This window comes from Quercus robur, chromosome 11 (genome assembly GCF_932294415.1).
Source record: "Quercus robur chromosome 11, dhQueRobu3.1, whole genome shotgun sequence".
NCBI lineage: Eukaryota > Viridiplantae > Streptophyta > Magnoliopsida > Fagales > Fagaceae > Quercus > Quercus robur.
Genome location: NC_065544.1, coordinates 36529482 through 36547803, shown reverse-complemented (window position 1 = coordinate 36547803; position 18322 = coordinate 36529482). Strand labels below are relative to the sequence as shown.

Sequence of the window (18322 nt, the reverse complement as noted above, 5' to 3'; positions counted from 1 at the left end):
GGGCCTTGTGCGTGCTTCACTTCCGTGTATGTCCAAAGCTTGTCTGCCGCTCATGCGTTTGCCATGGACTGGAGGTTCGTCTGTGCATTCTGCCGCTCATTCTTGACCTCTTGTGGCGTGAACTGTTTTTTGATCCTCCATTCTTTATGGCTTGCTTTCTCCAAGGGCTGGGCCTTTCTTGATTATGGACTTTTCTTTCTTTTAGCCCACTGTTTGCTCCTGCTGTTGGCTTGCTAGTATTCCTGCCATGGCATTTTGTTATTTTTGCAGCGGCGCTATTTGGTCCATGCTTATTGGGCCTCTTTTGGGCCTACCGTATACTCTTCTCTCAATTGGTTACAATGACCCAGTATGGTCATTGGGTTTATACTAATGCTACTTTGGGCTTTCTTGACTCATTACATTACTTGTGGGCTCCTTTGGCCCATTTCTTTCTCCTTGGGTTTCCTGGCCCAATTATCATATCCTTCATCCTTAGGGTTCATGGGCTTTCCATCAACCCCTTACTTTCTTAATTCATTACTTCGGGCATGTTGTGGCCCATTCTTACTCTCTACATCACATAATACCCATGGGTTTACTACTTCTTTCTCTGAACTCCTTTGGGCCCATTTGCTTTCCTCAAGGCCCATTTGTTTACTTTATGGGCCTATGACCCATTATTCCTGTCACTCGGGTTTAATCAGTTTTCTCTCAATCCTACTAACTCTCTCCTGCCCATATTGCTGGGCTTCTTCCTGCTATTAGGCTTTTCCAAAATGAGCATCAACAATGTCTAAAATACCCCCACTAAATTTTAACATCCAAAATTTATTTTTCATGTATTTTGAGTTTTCGATGATAATAATGCTTAGAAAGTTGGAATTGTGATATAAGGTGTTTTATTTATTATCTAGAGAACATTGATTTTCTAGGTTTAATCCTTTGAAACTTATAATTTATCTAATGGAAAATTTGGTGACACATGCCTTTTGTTATCTTTTTTTTTTTTTTTTTGCCTAAAATGGGTGTTCATTAAAAACTAAGAAAGCTAAACATTGCACATTGACTCATGTAGAATGATAAAGAAGAAAATATGAATGACAAAATTTTCATTATGTATGGTTGAAGGTGTTTGATGAAGAGGTACAATTATAGCATATGACATCATTCAATTCATGACGAAAATTTAAATATGAGACAATGTCTTGGCAAAAATCAGTTGTGTATTATTGGAAGATGATGCTATTTGTTATCAATTATCATTCTTAGAAGTTTTTAGTGAGTAGATACTACCTTTAGCAAATAAGTACTAAGAAACTATTATATTAAAACAGACATTTGTATGTTAAATAGGTACCATAACTTTGTGTGTGATTAACTATCAAAATTTTTATATGAATTAGATTAACTTTGTATGACATATATTTTTTATATATGTATATAGTTTCATATTTCTTCAAATAGAAATATTATTTTAATTTTCTCACTGAAGAGGTAGCACGTGCCTTGCACGTGCCACCCTAACTAGTTATAGAAAAAAAGATGTAGTTTATTGACCTATTTATATACATAGTTTTTGACTTTTTTCAAACAAGGTGAAATTTGATTGAAGTTTATATTTGAGTTAATAACTACATTTAAAAGTGGAAGTTAAATAAAAAAATTCAAATTAAATTCTAATTCACTATAATTTTGTGTCAAATGTCATTCCAATTGCATTTTTAATTTGATGACAAGTATTTTTAGATTTTAAATGCATTCTAATTTTGTACCAAATATTCCCTACTTAAAAATCTATAGTTCTTAATGAAATAGCTAACAAGGCAACTTTTTCACTCACTGAGTGTTCGTTTGGAAATAACTTATTTAACTTTTTGCTAAAAATACTATAGATAAAAGCTAAAAACTAAATATAAGTTTTTTTTCTCTGACACTACTGCAGCAAAAAATATAGAAGGAGACCCACAAAAAAAAAAAAAAAAAAAAAAAAGAAGAAGAAAGAGAGAAAAAAAAAAAAAAGAAAAAGAAAAGAAAAGACATAACATTTGTGCAAAAAACATAGTAGGCTCACAAATTGTTAATTTTATCTCACTTTTTGATCAAAAAGTAATAGGGGACTTGCAAAATGTGCCCGTGTTGGGCAATTAAGCTAACTTATGCAAAAAGAGAAGGCTTCTTCTCTTTGGGAGTCAAGAGTCTGTTTGGTATCAGTTTTAGTTTTAACTTTTATGTACAGCTTTTAAAAATTTTTTTTTTTCCCCTTTTTTTCCATTTTTTCAATTTTTTTAAAAGATAATTGTATACTTTAGTACACTTTCAGCAAAAGATTTTCAACAAAAAAGCTAGATAATCTGTTCTCAATCTATTAGATAAATAAGCCAAAAAGAAAAAAAGTTGACTTTTTAGCGCGGATGGTCTTGTTAGGTATAAAGCTCATGTTTGGTAGTTTATAAAGGAAATGAATAGAATTGAACGGAATGAATGGTATAGATATTGGGTTATAAATGGAAAGGACAGTAAGCGATGATAGGCTGATATGAGGATATCAATCGTGCTAAACTTTTCTAACACGTACATATTGGGTTATATAAATGGATAGGACAGCAAGCGATGTTAGGTTGATATCAATCGTGCTAAACTTTTCTAACATGTACAAACTACAAAATGAACAAGAAAATTTCAATGGAAGCATCAAAGGTCTGGCTAACAAGGTTTGATTCCATGCGCTAGGTAGACTATATTAATCTTTCTATTGGGATTCCATTTTTATTTTATTATAATAGAGATTATTGATTGAATACCTTGATTGAAATCAAATTGGCTATATGGCTAGGATTGAAATTAATTGGATGATATGGCTACGATAAATCCATTGTGCATTTGTGTTATTTTGTTGAGACAAATATAAGCCAGTGTATAATTAAGTAAAAGGAAATAAAAAACTACCAAATTGTGCATCATGATTTATGTTGAGATGGTATCTCATGCGCTTAGCACATGAAACTATTATCTCACGAAAATTTATTAAGTAGTTTGGGAGTATACTCCCTCTCTCTCACATAGAGGTGGACCCTATGGTGGGTGAGACTTACCCCTATGTGAGAGGGAGGAAGTATACTCTCGGAGTACCCAATAATTGTCTCACTGACAGGTGTATCCCACAGTTGCGAGATCCACTTGTCAGTAAGACAATAGTCTCATGTGCCTGACTCATACACTATTTTTCATATTCATGCCATAGATGAAGGTTGGTGCACGTGTCACCGTACATAGAGAAAGGAGCAGCTTGTCAGGTTTGTGATAAAGATATGTGGTGAGAGACAAACCTGCCTGAAATTAGGTGTGATAACTAATAATTTGGTATGTGTTTGGATAAGCTTAGCTAACTTATACACTGTTTTTTCAAACTTAATAATAAGGTATAGCAATAGAGAAAAGGTTGAGAAGGTTAATAATTCAGCGAAAAAAAAGAAGTTGCTAGTATTGAAAAAGAACATGGTTAATCATCAAAATGGTCTTTAAAACAGAAGACGTGAGAGAACAAAGAACTTATAAATGCATACTGTGGCTTACTTTTTTCCACTTTTGTTCGTAGGTCAGTGACTTGGGAATACTTGTGGGACGGCTTTGGTTTCTACTTTCTCTTTCTATTTCTCTCTCTTATAGTCTTATGTTTAATGCTAAGTATATAATAATTTTCACAATAATTGAGTTGGTAGGCTTTGGACTGTAACTTGCGTTCGTGACATTTCTTGATAACTCAAAATTCAAATTTTCATTTACAAAGAATTTCACAACACAATATAATACAAATAGGCTTAGACATTGTATTTGTAACACATTAAAGATAAGATATGATATGAGTCCAAGAATTTTCGACCACATTATCAGTAACTTTTTGGAAAAACCCAAATGCAGGCCACCTGGTTCGAACTTACATAACATGATAAATTATTAATGTTTAAAAAAAAATTTAAACTGTTAAAAAATGATAACTTTAATCAATTAACTATTATTCTAATACTCTTTTTATTTTTTTTTTATTTATGTCATTTTTATTTTCCCCCTTAGATATAACGAGCCAATAAAGTCACAAGTACATTTTGCAAGACTTATGGGTTTAGTTGTTAGGTCTATGTTTCAACATATTCCCAAAGAGCAATTATCATGATATGGATGCTATGGATTCAAATCATATGTTATCTATAAAAGGCACCAAATCTAGAAAATACATCAAATAATGCTGAGGTTGAAGGAATTCTTATTAGTTTCTCTGTTGCTAAGAAAGGGGTCCCTTCCTGTAAGGCTTAGTGTCACCTAGGGTAACATAGTTACTAGTACGACTAGTGAGTTTTTTCTTTTGGGGGTTTGGGAAACACAGTGAGGAAAAATGGATAATCTTACAAAACATTGGAGCAATCTTTCTCTAAACGATAAGGAGGGAGGGAAGATGTCTGTAAAGAAAGTTAGAAGCTCTAACGAGTATACTATTGCAGCGAAGTTTCTTATGAAACGAGCCTTAAACATTGATGTGATAGGACTTTTAGTCCTTTCTGGTGTTCCAGAAATGGCTTCAAGGTCCATAACGCGATTTTGTTTGTTTTTGATAATAATGAGGAGGAAAAAGTTCTGGCTAGTGAACCTTGGAGTTTTGATAGGCATCTCGTTGTTCTCCAAAGGCTGGAAATTGCTGTGCCTGTTCATGACCTTGCTTTTGATAAAGTCTCGATGTGGGTACAAGTTCACAATATTCCGGTAAGTTTTTTGAACAGAGGTGTTGCTGAGGAGTTGTGCGAAGTAATAGGTGAAGTGAATTGAAACTCGAGCAATGATGAGGTTGAAGGAGGTAGTTTCATTAGGGTTCGTGTTTGAGTCGATATATCTATACCTCTGTGTAGGGGTCGTGTTCTCTCAATTGAAGATGGCAAGGAAGGCTGGGTTTCTTTCAAATATGAACGCCTTCCTAATATATGTTACTAGGGTGGTTGCCTGGATCATATCGATAGAGATTGCGATTTGTGGATTGAGAGTGATGGCACTTTAGATAGTAGTGATCAAGAATATGGGGCTTGGATATGTGCTCCCTTAATCATGATGACTAAAAAATCAGTGGTAGTAGTACTGGGTTTCTATGAGTCCAGGAAGAAGGGTGGGTCGAAGTCTAAAATCCTTGTGTTTTAGAAACCAGCTCCGTCATTGGGGGTGAATCCGATTAAGGTTACTCCGGTAGGGCAAACATCAGAGAAGGAAACTACGGATTTTGAGGAGCATATCGTGGGGAATTCAAGTGCTCTTGAGTCAACTATTACAGAAACAGCTTATTGTTCGAATGTAGTAAATCTCGTAAATCATGGGGTTTTACTTGATAGCTAGATTTTGGAGATTGACAGAGAGTTGAATAAATTTGATATTTCAGAAAGTGAGAAGAGTGGTGAGATTGGTAATCCAAAAAAGGCAAGTGAGGATGATCCTTTTATAGATAAGTTTAAAAAGTCTCCCACTCAAATTGAAACTAATGCAGAGGCACATGATGATCATCTAGAACTTACATGATCCTCCATCAATTTTATTTGATATGCTTGATAAAAAACCTAGTCTGGGATAGGGATGACAATTTTTCCCCGCCTCGCTTAACCCGCCCCTCCCCGCTTCGCCCCGCGCAGGTTTTCCTCACCCATCAAAGGTGGTGGGGCGAGGATGAGGCAAGATTTTAGCCTCGCACCATGGGACGGGGCGGGGATGGGTTTAGGCTTTTTAGACCCACCCCACCCCTCCCCATCCCTGCCATGCCCCGCGTTACTAAAGGTTATAATTGTAAATTTTTCATACCTTAAAACCCTACTATTTAGACAAACATATTAATATTAGCATATTTTATTCTACCCAATGTGATTTTTTGCCTTTATTTTGTTATGTGTTATACTATGAGATTTTTATTTATTTATTTATTTTTAATGATTGTCTTGTTAAACACTTGGATATATTATTCAATTTTTTCTAAAAATTGATTTGATTTGATGGGATAAATTTAGTTATAATTTCAAGTATATTTTTATTAATGAAATAGGCTTCATTAAAAAAATTGTACTAGTTGTAGGGAAAATTAATAAAAAGTAGAGTTTTACGGGGTGGGGCGGGGCTCTGTGGGGCCCCAAGGGGCGAGGATGGGGTGAGAAAGTATTCCCCGTCATGCAGGGTGGGGCGAGGATGGGACAAGACAAAATCATGAGGGGCGGTAATGAAGACCCCATCCTTCGACCCCGCCCCGCCCCATTGCCACCCCTAGTCTAGGAGGCAAGTGAGTTCCTGTGGCTGCAAAGGAGAGTACACCTCAGCTTAGTGGATTGTGGCGGAGAAAAGTGGAGTCGCCACCTAGATTAGGTTTAGGAATTATATTGGGCCATTTGGGCCAATCACTTATGTACATGGGTCCAAGTACCAGATTATGGGTCTAGAGTTTGGGTATGGCTTGGGAAGGTGTTAGGCACCCAAGACCGCCTGGCTTGTGGGCCGGTCTCCATTATATGTTGTTAGGCCATATTTAATTAAACAGTTTATTAAGGGAGCCCTAATCCTTAATCTAAACATATCTCATGCACTTAAGGAAAATAAAACACACTACATGTTAAAGATCACATCACAATATAAATGGAAATAAATAAAACACAATTAAACAAAATAAATCAAACATGGCAAGTTAACAATTAAATAAAGGCTAAAATCCAAAACTGACCTTTTAAGTTTCACCTTTTGTCATATCAGTCCTCTAAGTTTTAGTTTTATTATTTCAGTTTTCTAAGTTGCAAATTTCACCTTTTTTTTTTCTCTTTATTTTTTTAATTAAAATTTCGTAATAAATAAAAATGAAAAATTGTTATTGGAAAAAAAAAAAAAAAAAAAAGGCAACTAAGGGGAACAACCCTGCCCCTGAAAACAGAACAAAAAATCACTATATGGATCATTGTGTAAAATCCAAAGTTCAAATTAGCACAGCACACAAATTCAAATAATAAATATAGCTCACAAGCACAGAAACACAGATCTACAACTACAAGCAACTAATATAGTTCACAAAAAATAAAAATAGAAAAGCTTTTTAAATTTTAAAATAGCAAAAACAATTTACAAATTACAACTAAAAAAAAAAAGACTAGTAGATCAGAGAGGAAACAAGCACCATACAACAGATCAGTACGAGAACAAGTATTAGGCCTCTGTTTGGTAACTAAGAAATCGCAATCCATCTCCTTCTTTCTCGGTGTCAATATCTCTCTTTATCTCGGTCTTAATCTCTCTCTCTCTCTCTCTCTCTCTCTCTCTCTCTCTCTCTCAATCTCAATCTCAATCTCACAGTCCTTCGTCGACTTGCAATCTCTCTCTCTCCCCTGCCGATTCAGCGATCCTTAACTCTTTCTCCTTCCCCCTTTCTTTCTCTCGAAATTCCTCAGGTAGGGCCCAATTGTATTGTGATTTTTTGTTTTGTTTTCAGGGGCAGGGAATGACAATGTTCCCCTTTTTTGCCCCCCCCCCTTTTTTTTATTTAAGTTTTTCGTTTTTCTTAATTACAAAATTGAAAAAAAAAAAAAAAAAACCCAAAATGATGTCATTTTGGTTAGTAAACGGAAAAATTAACAAAAGTCTAACGAAATACTTAATTGACAAAATTTGAAACTTAGGCTCCATTTGGGAGTTCATAAGGGAATGAAATAGAATGGAATGAGATGATCATAAGGGAATGGAAAGGAATGGAATGGAATGAAATGTATTTAAGTAAGGGAAATGAATGGAAAAGAATGGAATGGAATGGAATTAAGTAACCTTGATTGGATGTTTTAAAAAAAAGGAATGAAAATGAATGGAATGTAAGTAATCCTGTTTAGGAGCAACATGGAGAGAATGGAATGGAATCATTTTATGACAATATTACTATTAAACCCCTATTTTAAAATAAAGGGTGGAATATATAGGGGTATTTTGGGAGTTTTAGTAAAAAAATTATTAAATTTAATTCCATTCCCTCTCATTCCTCCCAATTTCGGGGGGAATAAAAAATTGAGGTTTTAAGGGAATAGAGAGGAATGAGTGTTCCCTCCTACCCATTCCATTCCCTCTCACTTAAACTCCCAAACAAGGGAATGGACTTTCCATTCCCTCTATTAAAACTCCCAAACAAGAGAAGGGAAGAATATTCTAAAATTATTCTTTTTATTCCTTTCCATTCCATTCCATTCCCTCCTCCCAAGCGGAGCCTTAGAGGATTGAAATAACAAAACTAACTTAGAGGACTAAAATGACAAAAGGTGAAACTTAAAGGGTTAGTTTTGGATTTTAGCCTTAAATAAAACATACAAGGAAAGAATATCAAATAGACTAAACATGGCAAAAATACTAAAACAAACATGGAAAATAATTAAACACAATATATCAACCTAAACAGAGTCAAACAGAATCAAATAACATGTTAAAAAGTGATTAACAAGATTTTTCCCTAATATGGGCTTGGGGTGCGTACACATACTCAATCATGCGTACACATGGTTAAACTATGCGTACACATACTCAAAGATGCATACACATCCTTTAGCACAGATTTGAAAAAAAATTACATTTTTACACATTTAATCATTCAGAGATATTAAAACAGAAATCAAACAAGAATGTTAGAACCCTAAACACTTAAACTAATATGAAGCAAATAAAACAAATATCAATATAAACAAATAAACATGAAACAAAACAAACAATTATACTAAACTAACATAAAATAAACATACATGTTATACTTTACATAAAACCAAAATAATGAAACAAGAACAACCTAAAACAGATTATAAACAACCTAAAATCATATTAAAACATATCAAACATAATAAAGAACATCAAACAAATCAAATATAACAAAATGGAGAAACTATTCCAAGAAAATCATGTGAATCATATTAAGCAAAGTGGGAAACCATGGAAAAGAGGCTCACCTAGCTTTAGAATCACAGATTTGAAGTTGTTTAATCGACCCCTCAGTGCCTACAACACAAAGATTAGATGGAGAAGACAAAGATAATCAAAGAACAACAAAATTGTTAATAATCACAACTCAAGAACAAAAAGATTTGAAAAAGGTTTTGAGAAATCAATTTTGGGAAATAGTTTTTGCCTTAGAAATAACTAAAGAAAGGTTTTTAAATTGTAAAAAACGTGCTAAGGGGCTGTGTGTGAGTTTTGAGAAAGAGAATTAGGGTTTTAGAGAAGATGGAGGCCAACAAATAACTTTCTCTAGCTAGGGTTTTGATTGGAGGCATAAGAATATAAGATGAGTATTTATAAGTTAAAATTAGGGTTTTAGGGGCTTTTTAAAGATCTTTGGCCGTTCTCAAGGGTCTATGGGTCGGCTCACATCAAAGTATGATGTTTTGGGACCTTAAAATGAAGTTTTAAAACCCAAAAAATTGGACTGCCCAATTGGCCCAACTTCAAATGGTCATAACTTATTCAATATAAGTCTAGATTAGGTAAAATTTGACTTCAAATTGAAGCCTAGGATGTCCACTTTCCAATGAAACAAACCTCACTAAAAATTCTTTGTGGATTAAAAGTTATAATCAAAACATTGAGCAAATGTCATTTTTCAGTATTGATTTCAAAGCGATTTGAGCATTTTTGAGTTGTGATTACTTCCAAACTATTATGAACTCTTTATTTATCCTTGGTTGACATATGTCAAGCTCATCATTGGAGCTGGAGACCAAAATTTATTAACGGGTACAAAATGTAGTGTCTACAGTTCCCCATACAAAATGTGGACAAGGATTGCTATGACCGTAAACATTGGAGATGGTGGCTCTACAGGTGAGGTTTGTTCTTCTTTAAACAAACTCACATGGAAGTGGACTGTTGTGACTTACCAAATTAAAGAAAGGTGATTTCCCATAATAGAAAGGAGATTTTCTCAGTGGTGGAGGTTGCATCCTAGCCCCGCTAAAATCAATGAATCTCTTATGTTGGAACTACTAGGGGCTTGGGAACCTTCAGACAAAATAGAAGCTTGGTTATTTAATTTGGGTACAAGATCCCTCAGTTGTGTTCTTAGCTGAAACATGGTTGGATAAATCAAGGCTAGAAGATATTCAGGTTCGGTTGAATTTTGGTGGTATGATTGAAGTATATCGTGAAGCGCAAGAAGGGGTGGGATTACTATTTTTTGGAAAAAGGATGTTAATTTCTCTCTAGGCACCTTTTCTCCAAATCACATTGATGGAATTTTAAATAAAGGTAAGGAGGATGAGTGGAGATTTACTGGGTTTGATGGGGAGTCTGATACAAGTAACCATCACCTATCGTGGTCTTGTTTGCAAAGATTAAAAGTTAGAAATTCTATGCCATGCCTTTGTGTAGGGGATTTCAATGAGATTTCTAGAAGTCATGAGAAACTTGGTGGAAGATTAAGACTGGTCAGACAGATGCAAGAGTTTAGAAATGTGTTGGATGAATGTTGATTTTGTGATCCTGGTTTTGAAGGGGGAAAGTTTACATGGTGTAATGGTTAACCTGATGGTTTTACTATATGGGAATGGTTGGATAGAGCGGTTGCTACAATGGATTGGTAGACAAATTTCTTGCAACTAAGGTAGCCCATATAGAGTGTGGCTCTTCAGACCATAAACCAATCCTTATTTATCTCAATGGTACATTGAAGAATAGACAAAAGCCATGGCAATTTGAACATATATGGCTGGAAGAAGAGGGGTGTAGGGACACGGTTGAAACAACATGGCTCTATGATGCTCCTGGTCATGCAATGTCTCGGGTTAAAGGGAAAATAAGTCACTTCCAATCCAAACTTAAATGGTCGAGCTGGGGGGAATTGGGAACATTACTCACCTCTTGAAAGAGAAGAAAGAAATGTTGAGAAAGGTTGAAGATGCAGCAATGGCTGGGAGATCCATGAATTGGATTAAAAGATTGAAAAGGGAGATAAATAATTTATTATCTAAGGAGGAAAAAAAAAGTGAAAACAACGATTGAGAGTGCTGTCGTTGTATGAAGGTGACAGCAATACACATTACTTTCACAATAAAGCTACTCACAGGTTTTGGCGAAATAGAATTGATGGGTTGGAAAATTCAGTGGGTAAGAAGTGTCTGGATGAAGTCAGTATTACAAGTATTTTGGTTGATTTTTACTAAAACTTGTTTACTTCTTCCACCCCGGACTAGATTGATGTTGCTTTGGAGGCCACCCCTGAGGTTGTCACGGGGGAGATGAATCAGGAGTTTGTTGAAACTTTTGTGAAGGTTGAAGTGGATGCAGCTTTGTACCAAATGGATCCATTAAAATCACCGGGACTAGTTGGAACGCCTCCCCTATTTTTTCAACAATTTTGGTTTACAATAGGTGATGAAGTGGCAGCTGCAGTTCTTACTTGCCTCAACACAGGTTCAATTCCTCCCTCCATTAACCAAACTTTTATCACTCTTATTCCTAAGGTAAAAAGCCTGGTAAGAGTTTCAGAAACTGCTTAATTGCACTTTGTAATATTCTTTATAAGCTTATTTCTAAAGTTTTAGCAAATGGACTTGAGAAAATCTTACCTTGTGTAATCTTTGAATCTCAAAGTGCTTTTCAATCTAACAAAGCTATTTTAGATAATATTTTGGTTGCTTTTGAGACCCTGCATCATATAAAGTCTCAAAAATCAAGGAAGATGGTCTTTATTGTCATGAAGCTAGATATGAGTAAGGTGCATGACCAAGTTGAGTGGAAGTACTTGGTGAAAATTATGGAGAAATTGGGCTTTTTTGAAAAATGGGTTTCTCTTGTCTTTGACTGTATTAGCACAGTGTCCTAATCGATTTTGGTCAATAGATAGCCTAAGGGAAATATTAGGCCATCAAGAGGAATTGGATAGGGGGACCCATTGACTCCTTATCTTTTCTTGTTATGCTTGGAAGGCCTGAATAGGATGCTACAAAAGGTGGCTGCTGATGATCATATAAGAGGTTTTTTGTTGTGTAAAAGGGGTCCAAGAATCTCTCATTTATTCTTTGCATCGATAGCTTGCTGTTTTGTTGAGCTACTATGTTAGATTTACAAGTGATACAGAGTATATTAACTTTGTATGAACAAGCTTCTAGCCAAAAGCTTAATAAGGAGAAGACGACCATCTTTTTCAGCAAGGCAGTGGATGAAGAAACTAAAGACTTAATCTCAAATTTTCTGGAAGTACTTGAAGTGAAAAAATATGAGAAATACCTTGACCTTTCGACTGTGGTAGGGAGGAATAAAAAAATGAGTCTTAATTATATAAAAGAACAAGTTTAGAGCAAACTCCAAGGAGTGAAGGAGAAGCTATTGTATCAAGTAGGTAGAGAGATTTTACTCAAAGCTTTGGTACAAGTGATTCTTACATTCGCCATGAGTTGCTTCAAACTATCTTTGGGCCTGTGTGACGAGATTGAGGCATTGATTAGAAAATTATGGTGGGTACAAAAGGGTGAGCAAAGGAAAATCCATTGGAAAAAAATGGGAGATACTATGTAAGCCTAAATGGGAGGGAGGGATGAGGTTCAAAGATTTGGTGAAGTTCAATGAAGCAATGCTGGCTAGAGAGGTTTGGAGATTACTAAATGATCATAACTCTCTCTTCTATTGAGTCTTTAAAGCTAAATATTTTCCTAGAGGGTCGATTTTTGAAGCCTCAGCATCCTCGGGTTCTTATGCTTGGCAGAGTATATTAAAACCCAGGGAGGCGATTTCGGTTGGTATGAGGTGGAGATTAGGAGATGGAAAGAGAATAAAAATTTACATTGACAATTGGCTGCTGGGTAGTGGGTCTGCCAAGGTTGTATCACCGTGTGTGCCTGCTTTGGAAGGAGCCAATGTTGATTTTCTGATAAATCCTGATAATGGTACGTGGGACTGCAATCTGATTGACCAACACTTCCTGTGGTTTGAGGCACAATGGATAAAAGCTATTCCCCTTTATGTGTCGAGACAGGTGGATAGTTTAATTTGGCCCCGGTGCAAGAATGGCGAATACTCGCTTAAAACTGGGTATCAGCAGCTGTGTGAGGATGAAGGGAGTGGTGATGCATCAAGTTCATTAACTTCGTATCAAAAGAAATTCTGGAACCATATTTGGAAGCTTAGAGTACCAAATAAAATTTTAACTTCTCTTTAGCGAGTTTTCTCTGAAGCTTTACCTACTAAGGAGAATTTGAAGAAGAAAAAAATTCTGGAGGATGCTAAGTGCATTGCTTGTCTCACAGTGTAGGAGTCTACATTTCATGCCATCTGGGGTTGGAAATACTACACCAAATCTGGAATCCGTTCTTCAGCTGGATTCGAACAAATTTTCCAGGTTTCCAGGATGTTCAAGAGCTAATCCATTTGGTTATTCAATAGTCTCGCAAATTGGAATTGTTTGCTATTGTGGCGTGGTTCATTTGGTCTCGTAGGAACAGATTGAGACTTAAAATGAAGTGTGCCTGGCCCCTGACAGAATTTTTGAAGCAACACGAAGCTACCTTTGAAATTCCAGCAGAAGTTTCCAATGCACATAGCTAAGCCTTTACCGGGGGTAATCAATTTGGAGACATCCATTGGGTAATATGATAAAACAAATTATGATGGGGGCAATGTTTGTAAAATTAGATGAAGTGGGAATAGGAGTTGTAGTTCGCGATGCCAATGGAGAAGTGCTAGCGGCTTTATCGGAGAAAATTTCCTGTCCTTGTTCAGTAGAGTTTCTTGAGGTTTTAATTGCAAGAAGGGCAACTCAGTTTACTGTGTAGCTGGGCATTCATCATTCTATTTTTGAAGGGGAATCTGAGGTGGTGTATAATGCACTGAAGGCAACAGATTGTGGCCATCCCTCAATTGGTCAGTTTGTTAAAGACGTTTTGTCTATTACGAGTTCTCTTAGAACTTTTTCTCTCGAACTAGGCAGCAGGGTAATTGTGTAGCTCATGCCTTAACCAAGAGAGCAAAAGTTTCTTTTCTGTTGTTAGTTTGGATGGAGCATGTTTCACCTGACATTTCTTAGTTTGTTGTTTCTGATTTTTCAGTATCTTAATAATATTGCTTAGTCTTTTATCTCAAAAAAAAAAAAAAAAAAAAAAAAAAGAAAAAAAAAAAAAGAACCAAAATAATGTAGCTCAAGAATTTAGAATGTCCCAACTTCTTTGCATATGTGAAGGCAAAGGAGCAACCAACTCGAGGCTTTCTACTTCAGAAAGATCATAGTCTGAAGAAAACTGCACATTTTGTAAAGCCTCTGACACATTGGGCAATACCATTTGCTTGCAATGAAGATGAAGGTGAGGGTGCTTCTCAGAGATACTTCCACTCTCCAAATCAAGGCCAAATGGAACGGTCTTCCCCTTGGTAGGATTCTCATTTGATTTCATTGAACAAGGCAATTGTTTCAAATTCCTATGAGCTTGCCATCCATATTTAAGGTCTCCAACTATCGGTGTTCCCAATGCCTCAGCACAATGTACTCGGAGCTGTATTTCCCATGAGGGAGAAAAAGGATTTTTGCAAAGAAAATAATGAGTCAGAGACCAAGGAGACAAAAACACATTCAATTGTGAAGCATTTAGTTCTTATCCATACCTGGTGCTTTCTACCAGTGAGAGGAGAAAGCTCTAGCCATGTGAAACCTGCATAATTATCACTTGCATAAGAAGCAGGTACAACCGTACAAGACATATGCCACAACAAAAAACTTCTAGAAGAAGAATAATCAAGATAGTCAATGATGTCTTCTGATAAAGCATTGCAAATGCACTTTTCTGAAGATTGTCCAAGTTTCTGACCGTGTAAATGATTTTCAATGCTCACTCTCAGTATAAAGAAGTTAGAGAGAGAGAGAGAGAGAGAGAGAGGGGAAATGAAGCTCAATGAATAAAATTGTAATGAAGTTTATTGCTAACCATGACACGAAGATTTAATCACTTGATACTCTGTTATTGCAAGCTGAGTTGACATATTTTGGGGATTATCAATGATTGTGATCCTATCAGATTTTCCACTGTCCACCACCACCTGAATACAAACACAGTAAAATAACAATAATAATAATAATAACAACAACAATAAGTAAATGATAACAATTTTCATTGCAGATGGTTATTATTTTGGATTGAAAAATATAAATCTAATTCTATTGACATCTCATAGGCTGATTGAGTAATATAGTTGTGCCCAATCTTTTGTAGGACCATGTCCTTTAATGAGTCATGGGCCCAAATTTACTGAGGTAAAGTACTAGTATATGCAGTATAGCAGCATGTTCAATGCAGTTTGGTGATGCTTAACCAACTGGACCTTCCTTTAGTGAGGTATCTCTTATGTGGTGTCTGCATGACTACAAACCATTTCCAACAACGAACCATATTTCTATCTCATATTCATTCATCAGTTACATAATTGTTTATTGCATGTGGCAGTTAGTTTTGGAAATTTAAAAAATTAAGATGCCTACCCAAAGCAGAGTTAGAATAATCATTTGGTTTATGGACTGTTTGACTTCCATGTCACTGGATGGCTTAAAATTTTCTGATCATTTTTACTGGCCCAACATGATTTCACGAGTAAAGACCGTTTAGCTGCAGACATGGACAATTCTAAACGTGACAAATGTCCAATAAGATTATTTCAAGAGCCCTACAGCCAAACAACAATAGATAGCATTCCAAATTTAATTGTGCCACAAATTGGTAAAGGCCATGATTGAATGGTATAAGGAAAAGAAAGCTTTACAACCTATAGGTTTAGAGACAAATAAATCATAAATTCAAATCAATAGCTGTAAGGAATCTACCTTCCCTAATGGGGCGGAAATTAATCCCTTTGGACGTCTTGGAGACCCAATGACAAGTGCCCAATACTTTCTTTGCAGGATTCTTTCTTCATTGTCAATGTCCTTGAGATGAATTACATATGTCAGGTTGAATTATTACCAACTAATTGTAATGCTCTTCCTGTGAACATGATAGGATTCTGAAAAATGTGCAAACGTAAGAATAGACATTTACTCACATCTTTTGCGCCACAAGTTTTCTCACGAAAGATGGAGTGTAGAACTGTCGCACTAATTTGTGTCCTCCCCAACACCAAGATGCCACTACTATCTCTATCAAGTCTGTGAACCTATAAAAGATGTTTCTTGATTATAACCCCCCAAAAAAAAAAAAAAATTCTAACCACTTCTGTGCAATATATAGTATAATGCCCAAGCACAGATCCCCTCCCCCATCTTTTTTTCAACTTTTGAGCTCGAAAGGATTTGAAATGTGGATTTTTCCCTTCAACTCCTTAACCATACAAATAAAAGAATCATAATTTTCTCCAAATAGCAATTCTGTTGTAATTTAATACAACAACTTCCATTTCTGTAACCAGCTGGACCCTAATGATTCAAGATAAGGTGAGCTTCTATTGTATTGCAATACAAAGAAAAGAATAAATCAACGTATGTTGAGGACAAGAAAAAAAGTAACTTGTGATATCTAAAGCTATCCCCATGATAAAAGCTGCACAATCCATGTTAGAGACGAGAAAACCATTCATGGAAGTTTCACTAGGACACTCACCAGCCGAGGAGGTTCGGAGTGGTCATAACTTAAACAAGCAGCAGCGAGTTCATCTAAACTTGTTTTGATGCCTATGCCACCCTGTCCAACATAAGCATCAGCCAAACTTTAAAAATTAACACCTCAAAGTCCAAAAACCAGAAAAGAAGTCCAAAAAAATACATTAAAGCTTACCTGAACAGCCATCCCGGGAGGTTTATTGACAACAACAATGGCTGGATCCTAATTTTCAAAAAGCATACCGAGTCACACATTGGAAACCCAAGGAAAACAAAAACAAAAACAAACAAAGGAGTCAAATTTGAGAACCTGATATAACACAAGACTGCGAATAAAGTTAACTTCTTCCTCATTGCAATACAACTTTTGTTTCTCAGAGGGAACCTCTTGTTTAACGGTAATAGGAAGAAAGATTCGATCTCCATCGTTCATTGAGTCCTTCGCTGCCACCTTTTAATAATTCTATTTATATATCAGAAACAAAATTGATACTAACACAGTTACACTATGTTTAATCTGAATGAGTAACAAGTAACAGGCATTGTATTAGAGTTACCCTTTTGAGACTAGGTTCTTGTACTTGAGCACCTACATCAGTACTTTCCATAGTATTGGATTCTCTCCGTACCTGTTAGAAATCAGCTTTTTAAATTTCAACTACTAAACTCAACAAATTTCAGATTGGGCAAAAGGTATAGTAATAAATCCAATACGCAAAATTATAAATCAAACTCTCCAACTTTGTCCAAAATTCAATTCTTCAATTTTATTCAATGTAGTACCATCACATTATGCCCTTAGGTTTCCTAAAAACTAGACCTGTAAATGAGGTAAGCTGAGCCAAGTGTTACAAGTCAGACTTGTTCATTTAATTTTATTTCAAGTGTGACCAACCTCGAGCTCAATACTAAACAAGATTACATGTTCAAGTTTGGTTCATTTTCTTGTCCAACAAGCTCAGATTTGTTCACGAGCTACTTTATTAACTTGTTCAGCTTGAGCTTGGTTTGTATGCTAAACAAACATAAACAAGTAATTTAGGCTTAAAAAAAAATATATATGGGTAAAGAAGGACCTGTCTGAGACGAAAGAGTTTCTGAACAAGGCTTCTGGGTAGGTCTGGACAGCACTTAAGGACCCATTTGAGTGCTGTGGTTGAAACATCGGCTTTTGATTGGGAGCTGCGAGCGGAGAGTTCTTTGCCCAAAGCGGCGGCGTTTAGAGTTGGAGTGAATGGAGGCAAAGTGAACCATTTGCCGTTGTTTTTGTTGTTGTAATGCTTTGGCTCTTTGGTGGTGGAGGTGGTGTAGTGGGAGTGCAACGCGTGTATGGCTGAGATGCAGAGTCTAAGGCCGCCGTGTGCAGTGGTGGAGGGTGGGGATCGGAGGTTTATGAGGCGGAAGAAGGTGGGGTCCACCATGGTTGGCGGAGGAGTTGGGGGTTTAAGTGGAGGATGAGAAGTAGAAGAAGGGTTTAAGTAACTGGAGAATTTGGGGGTGGTTTTCATGGCCCAGCTTGGTTTCAATGTGATTCAGCAAAAACAAAAGTTTGGTTTATAAATGTGGGCTTGGCTCGTCCTTGCTAAAAAGCTCAGGTTGGTTATTCATCGAGAATTGAGAAAGCTCATTCGGTTAAGGCTCAGAGTGGGCTGGGCTTAAGGCCTAATAATATAATTGTAATTTTTTTTTTTTTTTTTTTTTGGAGAATCATATACAATTGTAAGTTGTAACCTCTCTTTTGGATGT

At 36.0% G+C, this 18322-nt stretch overlaps 1 protein-coding gene across 1 annotated transcript; it reads right to left on the bottom strand.

Annotated features, from left to right (window-relative positions):
* Positions 1-14117: 14117 nt before the first annotated feature.
* Positions 14118-18111, bottom strand: LOC126706634 (RNA pseudouridine synthase 4, mitochondrial). Its single transcript, XM_050406169.1, has 10 exons — positions 17653-18111; positions 17134-17205; positions 16887-17027; positions 16752-16799; positions 16578-16658; positions 16024-16134; positions 15806-15907; positions 14916-15027; positions 14596-14642; positions 14118-14486 (listed from the first exon to the last, which is right to left on the bottom strand). The coding sequence occupies exons 1-10, from the start codon at positions 18082-18084 to the stop codon at positions 14136-14138; spliced, it is 1497 nt and encodes a 498-aa protein (XP_050262126.1). The 5' UTR covers positions 18085-18111; the 3' UTR covers positions 14118-14135.
* Between the last annotated feature and the right edge of the window lie 211 nt (positions 18112-18322).

Bases quoted from the DNA above. Each gene is read 5' to 3' on its own strand.
- LOC126706634 (XM_050406169.1), bottom strand. From the start codon at position 18,084: ATGAAAACCACCCCCAAATTCTCCAGTTACTTAAACCCTTCTTCTACT. The intron at 17,206-17,652 runs GTCCTTCTTTAC...GATTTCTAACAG, and splicing joins AACTCTTTCGTCTCAGACAG to GTACGGAGAGAATCCAATAC. The intron at 14,643-14,915 runs GTTAGCAATAAA...ATAATTATGCAG, and splicing joins GATTAAATCTTCGTGTCATG to GTTTCACATGGCTAGAGCTT.